Below are 16,932 nucleotides of genomic sequence, written 5' to 3'. Positions count from 1 at the left end.
CCCCACTGAGTTACACGCGACCGCGCTGTTCGGAAGCACGGGTCACATTCATAACTCGGGGACCGCCTTTACGACAGCTCCATTGGAGCTTTGGTCATAAGTGAATAGTTGTTACTCGACTGTTCGCAACTGGGGGAGCAGCTGTAGACAAAAACACAAGATTGGCAATGAAATAAATATCCATTGCTAGTTAGCAGAGCTATTATTCTTGCAAAATGTGGAACCCAAGCCTAGGCTTTAGGGCTGCTGGCTCAGGTGCTTTCCATCAGACACATGGTCTACAGTTTGGCTCAATGGCTCCCACCACCCCTAAGAACACAAACTGTCCCAGCTCCCCCAAGAGCTAGGCAGGTGGAGCAATGGAAAGCGATGCACTGAAGGGTGATGATTCCCTAGCCAGGTCCTTTCCTCTGCTTTGGCTGAGAGATGGGAGACAGGGCAGGCGCTGAAGGGGGAAAATCGATATCGTGGTCATGTTCCTCTTTTACACCAGGCAGCGGGGCTGTGGGAGCCGAGCCCCACCTCTGGCTTTGGCCCCGCACACAGGCGCACGGCAAAGGGACACTTGCCAGGAACCAGCCCCCCCCCATTCCTGTTCCTGACCCGCAGGTCCCCCCCGCAGCAGCCAGAGGTCTCTGGGCCCGCCCATGCACAGCGCTGGGACTGCAGCTCCGGCCCCGCTACAGCTGCCCCCACGGGAGCTCGCTCAGCCGCCTGCACCAGGCAGGCAAGGCGCGCGCGCGGCCCCGCACCCGCAGCGGCTGGAGCAGCGCGCCAGGGTTCCACCCCGCCCCGCTCGCTCGCGGCCGCGCTGCGGGACGGCTCGGGCGGGCGCTAGGCTCGCGCACGCAGGCGCGGCTGGGGCGGGTGCCCGAGCCAGCGGCTCCTGCTCTCGGCGCCCGCTTCGAGATGACGTCACCGCCTCGCGGCCGCGCCGTCACCGCGGCGCGCGAGCGCCACCCTCTCGCACGGCGCGGCCCACAGGGGAGGGGGGGGGGAGAACTCGCCCGCGAGAATGAGCGAGTCCCCCTTCCCCCACCCGGCAGGCGCGCCCTGCCCGCACCGCGCATGCACGTACCCCCGGCGCGCGCGCGCACTGGGTGCTCGTGCAGGAGGCGGCGGTGACGGCCGGAGAGACGCGCGCAGACCCCCCCCCATTTCACGTCCCCCCCAAGTCCCACCAGCAGCAGCGTCCCCGCGAAGTGCGGCAGTAGCGGCGGCGGCGGCAGGTAAGCGCGCCCCCCCACCGCGCGCGCAGCCACACGGCGGGGCCGCTGCGCGCGCTCTCGCCGCGCGGAAGCTGCTGCTGCCCGTCAGCCCGGCCGGCCGGGGACAGGGAGGCGCCACAGACGCGCCCGCCGCCGCCAGCCGCGCGCCGCTCCCGCCAGCCCTCCCCCCCCCCGCCGCGCGCGAGGAGGCGCCGCTGCCGCGCGCCAGCCCCGGGCCCCGCTGCAACAAAGGGGAGCGAGGCCGCCGCCCGCGCGCGCTCTGCGGACAGGAGGGGGCGGGCGCTGCGCGGGCACCGCGTGGGGGGGTCCCGCCTCCGCCTGCCCTCGGCGCAGCCCCGAGAGGCGGCGGGGACGGGCCCGGGCCAGGCTCGCTCCGCAGCAGCAGCAGCAGCCCCGGCTCCGGCCGCGCTCAGCGAGCAGCAGCGGCCGTGTCTGCCTGGCGCCGCCGCGGCCCCGGGGGCGCACGCACCGGGCCAGGGATACCCACCCCCGGGGGGCGCACGCCCGGCTCGGCACCCTCCCGCCGTGCTCGCCGCACTGAGGCGCACGCCGCTGCTCACACCCGGGTGTTTTACTAGGCAGGGAACCCCGCCTGGCTTCGTGCAGCTGTGCTGTTGTTTTACCTTAGGTTCGGTGGCTAGGAGCACGGAACCAACAAACACCCTGGCCTCAGCGGGCTTTCCCGACACCTGGAATTGCCCAAAACACGGCTCAGCCTAGGGACAAATTGCCCCTCTTCTTTTTGTTCTCGAGGTGCCAACTGGTTAGAAGGAAAAATAAAATATTATTGTACTTGCCTTGTTTTTTTTTTTAAAGTAGTTGCCCTTGAAAAGTGGAATTTTAGTTGCCTCTTACTGCACACTCACTCAACAGTATGCAGCACAGTGGCATGCTAGTCAACAATAAGCACTGGAAAAGACTAGACGGCTTTCTATTTTCACATTGTATACACTAGGGCTACATCTCCACCGGTGCGTTCTCATGCAAAAACTCTTTTGCGGAAGAGTTCATCTGCAAAAACTTCCAGAAGAGGGTGTCTACACTGGCATGTGCTTTTGCACAAAAGCATCAATGTCAGTGTAGATGCTCTCTTGAGCAAGAAAGCTCTAATGGCCATTTTAACGATCGGGCTTTCTTGCTTGCGCAAGAAATTCATGTTGCCTATCTACACTGGCCTCTTGCGCAAGAACAGTTGTGCAAAAGGGCTTATTCCTGAGCGGGAGCATCAGAGTTCTGGTGCAAGAAGCCCTGATTTCATACATTAGAACATCAGTTTACTTGTGCAAGAACACACGGCCACTGTAGACAGGCAGCAAGTTTTTGCGCAAGAGCGGCTTCTTTTGCGCAAGATTGCACCAGTGTACACACAGCCTAGGGATGTTAAAATGCTTGTATTTAAGTAACTAACCACTGAAAATGTCAACAGTTACATGTGGGGTGGCAGTCAGTTTCCACCAGCAGCCCCGCATCGCTGTAGCAGCGTAGGGCGCCAGGTGGCTGCCCCAGGAGCCTGTATATAATCTCCATATTGGTGCACATAACAGAAGTCATTCCATACATGGACATAAAAAAAATTAGAGGGAACACACAGTTTTGGAAAGTGGTCGAGCGCCATTCTTCCATAATATTAACAGAGGTGGGGGCTCTGGAATGGAGGCTCGGTGCAGAAGGGAGCTTGGGATAAGGGACTGGGGTGCAGGAGGGAGATGGGATGAAGCAGGCAGTTGTGACCTGGGTTAGGGTACTGAAGTGCAAGGGTTTGGGATGTGACCTAGGGTAGGAGGGGATTGTGATCTGGGACAGGAGATTAGGGTGCCAGATCTGGGTGGGGGTGTGGGTGTAAGAAGAGGCCAGAGGGTTTGGGTATGTTGAGTGGGGGTGCAGGGAGTTGGGGCAGGAAAGGGCTGGGGTGCCAGAAGCAGGCTGTGCCCAAGAGACTTACTTGCCAGCTGCCAAATTAGCCTGCCTGCCTGCAAAGCTTAAAATGTTTGCCAGCCTGCTTGCCTGGCCATGTGCTTCATGAATAACTCAGCTCAGGAGAGAGGGCATGGTTCTTTTTAGCTGCCTGTTATTCTGACAAGAAGCTCCCATTGGTTGGTTTCTGCCAGAAACTGGCCAATGGGAACATGCTGGGGGCGGAGTGTCTCCTAAAATTGTCCTCTTCCCCTCCAGCTTCGAAACAGAAATGGAGTCTTGCAGCCACATTTTTGCCCAGCGTCTGGGGCTGGGGAGCCTGCCTGGGGCTCCCTGCTGCCTCCACAGGCTGGATCCGGTGGCTTGGTGGGCCGTATCCATTCTGTGGGCTGTATTTTGCCTAGGCCTGGGCTAGATGCATAAAAGGACTTTGCCTCAGACTAATATTAGGTGTCTTTGAGAGCCACAGAACTGTTGCCCAGAGGCCACCTAACTCTCTGTGGGTGCCGAAGTTCCCTAGGCAGCTAGGACCAGGTCTACACTAGATCCGCAAGGTCAGCTTAAGATATGTAGTTCCAGCTATGTAAATAACGTAGCTAGAGTCAGCATACCTTAAGCCTACCTTGATGCCATCTTCACAGTGGGAAGTCAGTGGGAGCATTTCCTTGCTCCTTGTAACTGCAAGGCGTGGCAGTGCCCTGAGTGCTTGATTTAGCAGGTCTTAATGAGACCTTGGATGCATAAACAGGAAACCAGAATAGGAATGGGAAGGTTGTTTTACCTCTGTATTTGGCACTGGTGCAATTGCTGATGTCCATATAATTCAAGAAGAATGTTGATAAATTGGAAAGAGTTAAGAAAAGAGCCATAAGTATTATCAAAAGATTAGAAAAAAGTGCCTTCTAGTAGTAGGAGCTATTTAACAAAGAGAAGATTAAGGGATTGCTTTGATAATAGTCTGTAAGCAGGGGTGCTGGAAGTAGGAGTTTTGGGGGTGTAACAGCACTCCCTGGCTTGAAGTATTTTGCATGATAAACAATGTTTAAAGTTTTGTTCAGTGGCTTTCAGCTCCCCCTCTATAAAAGCTGTTTCCAGTGCTACCCTTTGTAAGAATCTATTTAGGGAACAAATATATAATACATTTATTCAATCTAGCAGAAAAAGGTACAATACAATACAAAGGCTGGAATTGAAGATAGGCACTTTAAGATTGGAAATAAGGTGATAGGAAAGGTAATTAATCATAAGAACAATGCACCAAGGGTTGTGGTGGGTTCATTACTGGTAGTTTTTAAATCAAGATTTGATATTTTCCTAAAAGAGTTGTTCTAGGAATTATTTTGGGGACCTTCTGTGGCCAGTTTTATACTGGAGGTCAGACTAGGTCAGTGGTTTTAAATTTTGGGGCATGCCTCATTAGGGCCGTGGTTCTCAAACTGCAGTGGTTCTCAGCCACTTTCCAGGTGGTTCACGACTCGAGCTCAGTTCCCCCCCTTCCTCTCCCTGCAGCAGGGAGCCCGCATGCTCCACCCTTGCTCCCCCGCCATGAGGTTGGAACAACAGCACGGCTTCCTGGGGGGGGGGGGGGAGGCAGTGGGAGAAACCCCAACCCTCCCTACCGGATCTGGTTCATGGGGAAGAAGCAGAGCCAGAAGTGACTCTGCGTGCTGCTGCTTCTCCTCCTCCGGCTGGGAAAACAGCAGCGCATGGACGTGCTGCCTGGAGGCTTTCCCCGCTGCCCCTGTTGGTTGGAGTTGTGACCAATGATAACAGAGGGAGGCCTGTGAGCAGCGTGGGGCATGAAAGTAAGTAAATGTCTTCCCACCCCCTCATACCCAGACCCTGCACCCCCAGCCTGCTCCTGCACCAGCCGCTGCCAACACCCCCTTACCCCCAGCCTACTCCTGCACCCTCCCCCTGGCCAGATACTTCATCCTCAGCCTGCTCCTGTACCCGCCCGTGCTCCTGCACCCTCCCACCTAGTCAGACACCCTACCTCCACCCTGCTTCTGAACCCAGCCTTGCTTCGGGATCTTCTCTCCTAGCCGCACATTAACCTTCCCTTGTTCTTGTCTTCTCCCCTCTCACCAGACACCCTACTCCCAGCCTGCTCTTGTGCCCTCCCTATCATCCCCTCCTGCATTTCACCTTCCATCCAGACCTCACATCCTCACCCCCTCCTGCACCCTACCTCCCACCCAGATCCTGCACCCTCATTCCTATCCCACTTAGTGGCAGCCCTGTCCCGCACACTGAACCCCTGATTTTTGTCCCCACCCAAGAGCCTAGGGGGTCCACAAAATTGACTAACTCCAGAACCCCAGAAGAGTAAATCCAGCCCAGGGGAAGCCCTGAACCTCAGTTCTCCCTGTCCCTCCTCCTTCCCCCTTGGGGCTATAGTGCCAGAGGAATGAGGTGTCTAAGGATGTGTCTAGACTACTGAGGTTTTTTTAAAAAGTGGCCTTTTTTCAAAAAAACTTCACCTACATCTAGACTGCCACTGCGTTCTTTCGAAATCAAATAAAAAAATGTGGCGGTTTTTTTGGAAATTGGTAAACCTACTTTTACCAGGAAGAATGCGTTTTTTCGAAAGAGCACTTTCAAAAAAGGCTTTCTTGAACACAAACAGAGCTTTTACGAAAGAGAGTGTCCAGATTGCCTGGGTGCTCTCTTTCGAAAAAGCACATTGCTTTTTCGAAACCCTTGTGGCTGTCTAGATGATCTCTTTTGAAAGAAGCTTGTATTCTAGACGTACCCTAAGTTGGGGGCCACATCAGTGGGAGGTTGGGGTTTTTGGAGGAGTTTTGTTGCTTCTCATTTGTGTGGTCTCTAATAGATTTTTTCTGTGGGTCACTGGCCTCTGATCCAAAAAAGGTTCCCCATCCCTGCCATAAATAAATAAAACATTGAAACCTTTTGTGTTGGATATAAATAAATATTTTACTTTATTTTAAATGAAGTTTGATAAACTAACATGACAAAGTTAAAGCCCTTAATCTGTTTAAATTATTTAATATGTCCTTTCTTACTGATTAAATTAAACTGTTCTCCCTAGCTGCAGCACTAGCAAAATGGCTTGGGCATAATTATGTAAATAACGGCATAATTACATAATGTAATTATGTAATTAACATTAGCTGGTGGTCAACAGAAAAGTTTGCATTGAGCCAGGTGGGCCACTGGCCAGAAAGTTTGAGAACTACTGCATTAGGGTAAACCACTGGCAAGCTTCAAAGCTGTTTGTTTACCTGAGCATCCACAGGCATGGCAGTTCACAGCTCTCAGTGGCCAGGTTTTGCTGAGCCCATCCTATGGGAGCACTCCCCACAGCTCCCATTGGCCAGGAGTGGTAAACCCCAGCCACTGGGAGCTGCGAGTGGCCATGCCTGTGGTCAGGTAAACAAAATGTGCCTCAGCCTGTCATGCGTAGCCTGGTGAGATTCAACCTAAAGTTTGAACACCTCTGGACTAGGTGATCATAATGATTCCTTCTGGAATATATGAATTGTATGGGGATTTTAGCGTGCTAACTTGAGGCTGTGAATTTCATTATGCCTTTTGCACAGAATTCTGGAGCTGTGGTGTGTTTTTATGGTTCTTTCCTAAACATCTCTACAATTTTTAGATCAATACTGTTCGCTATAAAATCAGTCAAAATCTAATTTCACTTGTGTTTTACTTTATCAAAATATGTTCCGTTGTTTTTATCTACTTGAAAATGTGGGACTAGACTCTTTAAGTTCCCGAATAATTTTAAATATGGCTGAAAATTCTATTTAATTTGAGAAAGAGATGAAGACAGCATATATCTATTCTTACTTTCCCCAATGTTCTTTCTTTCAGTTTCGGGGTACCCATACTAAGGACTAGTCTTCTATCAAAAGTTTAGAGATCGATTATTAAGAAAATTTCCTGCATTGTTCATGGTATAGCTTAACCTTTTATATTTTTATTTAGTTTGGGTTACAATGGTAAATGGTTATTTTGTGTATGTTTCTAGAGCTTATGTGTTTTAAATGTGTAAATATTGACTTTTTTGTTATAAGAAATACTAATGTTACAGCAGATTCAGGAATTTAATTCACAAAGTTGCTAAATATGTCAAATTGAAATATGTCAGTTAGGATTACAAAAGCAGATTTTATGTAAATGTGTGAGTAAACTTATGTTTCCTTAAAAATAAAATTGGTCATTGAAAAAAATTGTATTTTTCTTCAGCGTATGTAGAAAATGGAAAACCTTTGCATATGTAATAATTTTAAATTGGGTTTACTATATGTCTTTATTTGCTGCTGGAGGACATATTCTGATCCAATTAAGCTAAAGTTTTCATTTGATTATTCTTATTTTTGATTTTGTAGATGACAGAATCATATTTTATGTGTTAGTGTTTTAGAGTAACACATAAAAAGACAAGACTTTTCTCTTTCTTTACAGGAGTTTTTCATCAGTATGTCTGAAAGCATTAAATATAATGATGATGATCACAAAACTGTGTTTCTGAAAACATTAAATGAGCAACGTTTGGAAGGAGAATTTTGTGACATAGCTATTGTGGTAGAAGACGTAAAATTCAGAGCACACCGGTGTGTGCTTGCTGCATGCAGCACCTATTTCAAAAAGCTTTTCAAGAAACTGGAGGTTGATAGCTCATCAGTAATAGAGATAGATTTCCTTCGTTCTGATATATTTGAAGAGGTTCTAAATTATATGTATACTGCAAAGATTTCAGTTAAGAAGGAAGATGTAAATTTGATGATGTCATCTGGTCAGATTCTTGGCATTAGGTTTTTGGATAAACTTTGTTCTCAGAAACGTGATGTATCTAGTCCGGAAGAAAATGCCCAATCCAAGAGTAAGTATTGTCTGAAAATAAATCGTTCCATTGGTGAATCTAATGATAACCAAGATGATGAAGTTGAGGAAATTGGAGATCATGATGATAGCCCATCAGATGTGACAGTAGAAGGAACTCCTCCAAGTCAGGAAGATGGGAAATCCCCTACTAATACACTAAGAGTTCAAGAAGCAATTCTAAAAGAGTTGGGGAGTGAAGAAGTTCGAAAAGTAAACTGCTATGGTCAAGAAGTGGAGCCCATGGAAACAACTGAATCAAAAGACTTAGGATCTCAAACCCCTCAGGCTTTAACATTCAATGATGGCATAAGTGAAGTGAAAGATGAACAGACGCCAGGATGGACAACAGCAGCTGCTGACATGAAGTTTGAGTATTTGCTTTATGGTCACAGGGAACAGATTGCATGCCAAGCATGTGGTAAGACATTTACTGATGAAGCAAGATTGAGAAAACATGAAAAGCTCCACACTGCTGATAGACCATTTGTTTGTGAAATGTGCACTAAAGGGTTTACTACACAAGCTCACTTGAAAGAGCACCTGAAAATCCATACAGGTTACAAGCCGTATAGCTGTGAGGTGTGTGGAAAGTCTTTTATTCGCGCTCCAGATCTGAAAAAGCATGAAAGAGTGCATAGTAATGAAAGGCCATTTGCGTGCCATATGTGTGATAAAGCTTTCAAGCACAAGTCCCATCTAAAAGATCATGAAAGAAGACACAGAGGGGAGAAACCTTTTGTTTGCAGCTCTTGCACTAAAGCTTTTGCTAAAGCATCTGATCTAAAAAGACATGAGAACAATATGCACAGTGAAAGGAAACAAATTACTACAGCCAGTGCCATCCAGAGCGAAACAGAACAGTTACAGGCAGCAGCTATGGCAGCTGAAGCAGAGCAGCAACTGGAAACTATGGCTTGTAGTTAAAGACAAAAGCAGAAAACTTATCCAAAAATAACTTAAGTAATTAAATTGAACAAATATTAAATGTTGAAACCTGTTAAGACTGATCATTATCTTTTCAGGATAAAATATTTTTAAAGGGATTGAACACTGCATATTAGCAGTGCTTGGTTAGGTATTTTAAAATATTTCAAAGATATGTATTCTTAGAATAAAAAATAATTTTGTTATTAGCACTAACATGTTTTAATTTCAGAAAATGATAGAGTCCTTTATAAACAAAACAAGGAAATCTCTGATGTTTTACTACAACCTTTGCATACTTGTCCTTTGTAACCAGTAAAGCCAATTAGGTAAATTATGTCTAACTGAAATTTATAGAAAAAGTTATAAATATGGGAACAAAATACGCCTTTTTAAAAGAATTTGGGGTGTAGTAATGCAAGGACCACATAGTACAGCTAGAACTCATAACATTAATCTTTTGGAAACCTGACATCTTTATTTCCTCCTTTTTTCACTCATTCACTCTACTTATTAGCTGTTAGTGAACGGAAGGGTTGGCAGTTTGAGTAGTTGGTCAAGTAGAGCTATTCTGCTTCTTTGTCCACCTCCTTAAATTCCTCTCTTTAATCTAGATGGTGAATAAAATACTTACTCTTTTAAAGATTAGACTTTTTCACATTTATAATGGCTCTAAAAGCAGGAGTACCGGATGCTGATGGGGGTGCCCTCTGACTTTGATTTAGCAAGTTCTTAACTAGACTCGCTAAAACAACCAAACGAAGATGGATCATACCAGCATCGATCTTCTGTATAGTGAAGACATAGTCTGAGAAATCTCCCGTGGGAAGGAATGATCCTGGCCAGTGTTTCCAACTATCATTTCCCCAGATCAGCGACATGTATTTTTGAAGTAATTCAGACAAGATTTTGTTTTGCTTTGCTTTTATTTTGTTTTTTTGGGAGGGGGAGGAGGGGAGACAGGAAGGGGACAGAGAAGAGTTGTTAATTGTTTCTTACCACTAGCTAAACAAAGCTTAAAATACTACAAACTGAGCTGTTTCCCATATATGGAAATAGAGAGTCACAACTTCATAATATTGTTAAAATGATCCTAAAGAACATGAACATTTCATTATTTTAAGTGTAAATAATATAATTATTATCAATGTTATATTTCAACTATAAATGGGCAAAAATGCACTCTTTTGCACAAAAGTTTGGAATAAATTGGTCACTTAAGATGACCCATGAAATAAAAGTTGTCAGACCAAGTATTTATAAACTATTGTGTGGTAAATCACCTCTTGCATTTTTAAATATAAATTGAAAATAACATTTTTTGTAACTGACCATTCTTCTTTGTTACAACTTCATTGTGTAACTTTAATGTAATCAGAAGTTTAAGCAGTTATATTAAATTACCAACAATAGTTTGAAAATTGTTCTGTAAATAAAACATTAATTGAATATTTTAGAATATGTAAATTTTGGACTTTGTCCTATATATTTTTAAATGTTTCTTCATTTTACATTTAGCACTTTTAGTTTGTAAACAAACTATCCATTTTATATTTGTGCAATGTCAAATAAGTACTCATTTAATTTTATAGCTTTCCACAAAGTAATACACTAAATAGTGTAAAAGTACTTTGAAGTTTGTTGCATGTAAATGTAGATAAAAATAGTAGATTCAAAATTTGATCTGTATCTTCCCTGGTGATTGCAAAGTTTTAATCTTGTTTGGTTTTTTAAAAACATAAGAATATAAGAATGGTTATATTGGGTCATACCAAAGGTCAATTTAGCCCAATTTCCTGTCTTCCAACTGTGGCCAATGCCAGATGACCCAGAGGGAGTAAGAAGAACAGGCAATCATCAAGTAATCCCTCTCCTGTCATCCATTTCCAGCCTCTGACAAACAGAGACTAGGGACACCATTCCTACCCATCCTGGCTAATTGATGGACCTAACTTCCATTAATTTATCTAGTTTTTTTTAACCCTGTTAAAGTCTTGGTCTTCATAATATCCTCTGGCAAGGAGTTCCACAGGTTGACTGGGCACTGCATGGAGAAAAACTTCCTTTATTTGTTTTGAACCTTCTACTTATTAATTTCACTTGGTGACCCCAAGATCTTATGAAAACAAATAAATAACTTTTCCTTATTCACTTTTTCCACACTAGCCATGATTTTATAAACCTCTAGCATATCTTTTCTTAGGCTATGTCTACACTACATGATTATTTCAGAATAAGGTATTTTGAAAGAATATTCTGAAATAGCTTATTTTGAAATAGTGCGTCTATACCGTAGGGAAGCCTGGAAATTAGTCCGAGGCAGACTGCCCTAAAGTGGACACACTACCTTGATTTAGAGCCCCAGGAAGCACTGAGGAGTATTACTTTGAATGGATTGGGGGAAGAGCTATTTTGAAATATCAGTATTGGAGCATTCATACTACTGCTATCCTGAAATAGCTATTTCAGAAGAGGCATTATTCCTCATGTAATGAGGTTTGCAAACACCGAAATAAGCCACCTATTATTTTGAAATTATTTTGAAATAACTGGCTGGCCCTGTTGATGCTCACATAGTTATTTTAGAATAACGGACATTATTCCTAAATAACACTGCTGTGGAGACCCTTAGGGCTCATCTAGACTATGTGGAACGGTCGAAAGAGGGTATGCAAATTCCACAGGAAAGTAGTTTAGCTACGGCTTTTTTGGCGAATTCCCCCACCCCTTTTGTCAAAAAGCCGCATAAACCTCATTTTTTGAGGAAGAGCAGCTTTTCGACAACCGGAGGGGTTTGCTGAAAAAGCCGCGTCTTAATTACTTTCACTTTCGAAAGCTCAGCTTTAGAAAGTGCAATCGGAAGAAGATATGCAAATTCCCATGGAATTTACATATCCTCTTTCGACCATTCTGCTTTGTCTAGATGAGCTCTTAGTTTCCTCTTTTCTAAGCCGAAAAGTCACAGTCTTTTTAATCTCTCTTCATATGGGGCCTGTTCCAAACCCCTAATTATTTTTCTTGCCCTTTTCTGAACCTTTTCCAATGCCAATATATATTTTTTGTGATGAGGCGATCACATCTATACTATGGATTTGTATAGAGGCAATAAGATATTCTCTGTATTATTCTCTATCCCTTTTTTTAGTGATTCCTAACATGTTTGCTTTTTTGACTGCTGCTGCACATTGAGTGGATTTTTCAGAAAACTATCTGCAATGACTCCAAGATCTCTGTCTTGAGTAGTTATAGATAAATTAGTCCGTCACTTGTATGCATAGCTGGGATTATTTTTCCATTGTGCATTACTTTACATTTATCAACATTAAATTTCATTTGCCATTTTGTTGCCCAATCACTTAGTTTTGTGAGATCTTTTTGAAGCTCTTTGCGGTCTGCTTTGGTTTTAACTATCTTGAGCAGTTTGGTATCTGCAAATTTTGCCTTCTCACTGTTTACCCCTTTCTCTAGATCAGGGGTCTCCAAACTTTTCAGCCCGAGGGCCGCATTAACTATCAAACAGCAGTTCGGGGGCCGACTACACACTTGAGGTCCAAATAAAAAACAATCAAAACATGGATGTTGTTTTTAATTATGTATTTAATATTATTTTATTCAGTTATTATTTAATAACACATTCATACACTACACATGAACACCTGTATTAGTGTGAATGGTGAAATTGTTTCCTGGATGCCAAAATAGCAGACATTTCTGGCTTTAGATTTGTTGTCCCTAACATCAACAGTGACCTGAGATTATCATCGGACAAGTTTGTTCTCAAATTGTTCTTCACGTATTTCATTCTTGAAAATGTTTGTTCACACAGGTATGTTGTTCCAAAGATTGAAAGGTACCTTGATGCAAAAGTTTTGACATTAGGAAAGTCTTCCTTGGGCAAAAACTGGTAAAAACCCACCAGTCCTATTTTGAACTTGTCCCTAAGGAGGTCATTTGCTTGCAACTCAATGACTTCCAGCTGCAGTTCATCTGGGCAACTGGCCACATCTGCTTCAAATGGGTTTTGAAACAATCTCACTTCTTCTGCCTTTGAATCCAAAAAGGTCTCCACGGGCCGGATGAGAGGGCCTCGCGGGCCGCATCCGGCCCCCGGGCCGTAGTTTGGAGACCCCTGCTCTAGATCATTTATAAATAGGTTGAATAGGATTGGTCCCAGTGCGGCCCTTGTAGGAAACCACTAGTTACCGCTCTTCATTCTGAGAACTTTCCATTATTCCTTGTTTCCTGTCTTCTAACCAGTTATCAATCTATGAGAGGACCTTCCCTCTTATCCCATGACAACTTACTTTACTTAAGAGTTTTGGTGAGGGACCTTGTCAAAGTCTTTCTGGAAATCTAAGTGCACTATATCCACTGGATCCTTCTTGTCCACATGTTTGTTGACCTCCTCAAATAACTCTAGGAAGGCATGATTTCCCTTTACAGAAACCAGGTTGACTTTTCCCCAACAAATTATGTTCATCTATGTGTCTGACACAGTTCATCGTTTGTAAAATGCCATAAAATAATGAACTAATGTCTGCACCATTATGGGATCAGTAACAAATTTGTTTCAAATTTTCAAGAACTTAATACCTATGCTGAGATAAAAATGTTTTAAACTTTATTTTAAAAGCCTTTTAAAAAATAGCTGAAGTATTTTCCCCTGTACATTCTTTGATTCTATATAATTTTGAAATATGTTATGGCATTGCAGTGAAAAAACAACAGTTAAACATACTCCAAGAATTACAGTTTATAAAGGACAGAACTTTTTTGTTCCCAATGATTTGTAGTCACATAAGTTCCTCAATCCTGCTATCCCTCAGTTACAACATTACACCCATTGAAAGCAATGGGACTACTGCCAGGGCTGCACAATTGGGTGCTAGACTTTCTGTTAAATTTTAGTTACCTGCACGCCACAATTTCTACAATTGTAGAGTGTATTCCAGGGAGCAGCAGTTCTGAGGAAAGCTAGCATTAGAGACAACTTTGTCTTTAAGCTTTTGGATCAAGACCTCATGACACAAATTCTCTGCATATTTTTTTATGCAAGTAATTTACCCATGCTTGATTTCCTTTTGGATATTGGGAGCTAAAAGTACAATCTCTTACCAGAACAAAAAACCCATGCATGTTTTTTCAAACTTGGTATCTTTACAAAATTAAAAGCAGTTTACACTAAAAAGGTGAGAAAAGGCAGGTGTTGGTGAGAAAGAAAAGATTTGTTGGTTCAATAAAAATGCATACTAGAACCCTGAGGCATTTATCTTCCCTGAGGACTATTTTCCTGCCAAATTTCAGCTTTCTGTTTCCAATATTTTCTACTGTATACCTGTTCAAATACATTGCAGAATTTTTTTAAATTGGGAATTGTATACTTTCTCCTTTCTTTAAAAACAAGAAAAACAAAAAAAATACCATTTGAACAATTTCTGTTCAATTTGCAAAATATTTCTATCTCAGATAAATGATGAGGGTTGAAAAATTTCTGCCCTCAAAGGGTAGGTCTAACCTATATCCCTCTTTCGAAAGAGGGCTGTAAATTAGACATATTGAAATTGCAAATGAAGCCGGGATTTGAATTTTCTGCACTTCATTTGCATAAAAGCATCACGGCGTTCTTTCTAAAAATGCTTTTTTGAAAGTGAAACCGTGGTCTAGACACATTTCTTTTGAAAAGAAAAGCCTTTTTTGAAAGATCTTGTACTTTCTTTTCGAAAGAACCGTGTCTAGATCGCGGTTTGACTTTCAAAATAGCTTTTTTCAAAAGAGCGCTGTGATGCTTTTATGCAAATGAAGCGTGGGAAATTCAAATCCCAGCTTTACTTGCAATTTCGATATGTCTAATTTACATCCCTCTTTTGAAAGAGGGATGCAGTCTAGAATAGCGAAAGTGAAAATTCTAGTAAGAGTCTTAGAATGGAAATGTGTAGGAGATGATAGCTATAGGCTGTAGTTAATACTTCAAATAAATTGAAAGTTTGCATACTTATTCCTTTCCAAAGAGAGCTGGAACTGTCAGATTAATGGAGTGAAATCCTGGTCCCACTGAAATCAATGCGTTTTACCATTGACTTCAATGGGACCTGGTTTTCAGTCAATACAGTCAACAAGTTATACAGAAAAAGGGTATAATGTAAAAAATATATGAAATCACAAAGTGATACTGTAAGTACACAAAAATTGTGTACATGGTACAGAAAAACAACTTGTATGACTAAAATATTTCTTTGGTACCAGAATTTAAAAAATAATAATAATAGTCTCACTGAAGGACCCTGATCCCGTAAAAAAGTAAGCACAATTACTCCACCACAAAATTAAAGTTTGTGTGTTATATATGCAAGATAGCTAAAAGTGAAAGTTTTTGGCCTATGTCCTGAAAACACATAGGAGTAGATCTGTGGTTTCATTCATTCATCCAAATTTGTGAGGTTGTACAACCGCATAAATGTTTGAAGGATCAAAGCTTTTATTTATAATGAGGCAGATCCTCAGCTCCTGTAAAATGACTAAATTTTCAAAGTTATTTCAGTAGAACTATGCAGATTTGCAGCAGCTGAGGGTCTAACCTAAAGGCTTCTAGGTAAAAGAATATCGAATCCTAGAAATGTAAGGCTGGAAGGGATGTTGAGACATCTAACACTATTAAGGAAAAACAGTCATTTAGTTAAAGGTTTGATTAATTTTAAAAAATTTAGATCGAACAGGCTAGAATGAAAAAAAAAATGAAAAACTAGAAGACGTACCTGGTGATGTGGGAGTCCTTTAGGGCAGGGGGGGCTGGTGGAGTGGAGGGCTTAGGAGTCAGGACAGAGCCTTGGAGATGTGAGGGATTCAGGACATGAGAAGTGCAAGAGGAGCCAGTGGGGACTCTCCCCTGCCCCTTCCTGGGACAGCTGGGGGAGATATGGGGGCTTTCTTGTTCCCCCTTCCTCCCCCCTAAACTGCATTGGCCTCCCAAAACCACGCTGATTATAGTCAAAGACATTTTTACCTTTAAAATCACACCACCTTATCTAAGCATCGAAATATGTATTTGGGTACCTACTTTCATGCACTAATGTTTGAAAAATTTAGAGCATAAGAGATAATTATATGGAACAAATTCTTTGCATGTGCCTGAAAATATACAGCGAAGATGAGTTCCACAATGCAGCTATTATGCTCTGGTCTTACCTGATATCACAGGTCAACAGTAGCACTACTCAGAAAATAGAATTTCCATTCCATGGGAAATTTTGATCTTTCAAATTTTGTTTTGTTCCAAATCAGAACCAAAAGTCACACTTTTTGGTGGAAAGGAAATTCTGAAGAATTTCAAGTCAGAAATGTTTTAATAATGAAAAATATTTCATTTTGGTACGAGAAAACATTTTGTTTCATGTCAAAATAATATAAAATATAGTAAATGTAATTAAATATTTAAATGTAAAAATCAAAATTATGTGAGCTGAAAAGATAAAGTTAAACTGAAACATTTTTACCTTGATAAAAATGAAACAAAAAAGATTAAATTATTCATTTAGTCTTTTTCTCACTGAAAAAAAATTAACTTACTCTACTCAGTAGTACAGGCTACATATTATGTTGCCGAACTTCTAGTTTGATTAGTACGAAGGATACTTGGCTCATTCATATGTTTACTCTGGATACCCTGTGCATAGGTTGAAAGCAGGTGGTTCAAATACAAAATCAACATTTATAGCATTCCTTTGTGTTCTCAGAATCAGTGAGATTATTCTTTTAGGTAACATTTACTCACGTGAACAACAATGTATATAATAGGGCTCCAAATAAAACAGGATAACAAGGGATGATAAATGCAAAGGAAGAAGCATTATGGGAAAGCACAAAGGTCTTCATTCTCCACTGTCAGAGCAGCAGAGCTTGGAGGGCATAGGGAGCCAGTTGCAGCTCCTTTTAAGACTCCACAGGAGCACCCCTGATTTATACCTCTGGTGTAAGTACCCCACAGGGCACATTTACACTGCAGGACTACAGT

General features: G+C 42.8%; 1 protein-coding gene across 2 annotated transcripts; it reads left to right on the top strand.

Moving 5' to 3' along the window:
- Window positions 1-932: 932 nt before the first annotated feature.
- Window positions 933-11,071, top strand: ZBTB14 (zinc finger and BTB domain containing 14). 2 transcript variants are annotated; one of them, XM_006139015.5, is made up of 3 exons: window positions 933-4,948; window positions 6,987-7,069; window positions 7,581-11,071. In XM_006139015.5, exons 2-3 carry the CDS (start codon window positions 7,067-7,069, stop codon window positions 8,922-8,924), a joined length of 1,347 nt encoding a protein of 448 aa, XP_006139077.1. In that variant the 5' UTR covers window positions 933-4,948; window positions 6,987-7,066; the 3' UTR covers window positions 8,925-11,071. The 2 variants fall into 2 exon arrangements, with proteins under 2 accessions (XP_006139077.1, XP_075777048.1); XM_075920933.2 differs by having other exon boundaries at window positions 933-7,069.
- Window positions 11,072-16,932: the final 5,861 nt, after the last annotated feature.

Source organism: Pelodiscus sinensis, chromosome 2, assembly GCF_052426305.1.
Source record: "Pelodiscus sinensis isolate ZL-2025 chromosome 2, ASM5242630v1, whole genome shotgun sequence".
NCBI lineage: Eukaryota > Metazoa > Chordata > Testudines > Trionychidae > Pelodiscus > Pelodiscus sinensis.
Note: the sequence above shows the minus strand (reverse complement) of the source record. Positions and strands in the feature narration are given on the sequence as shown.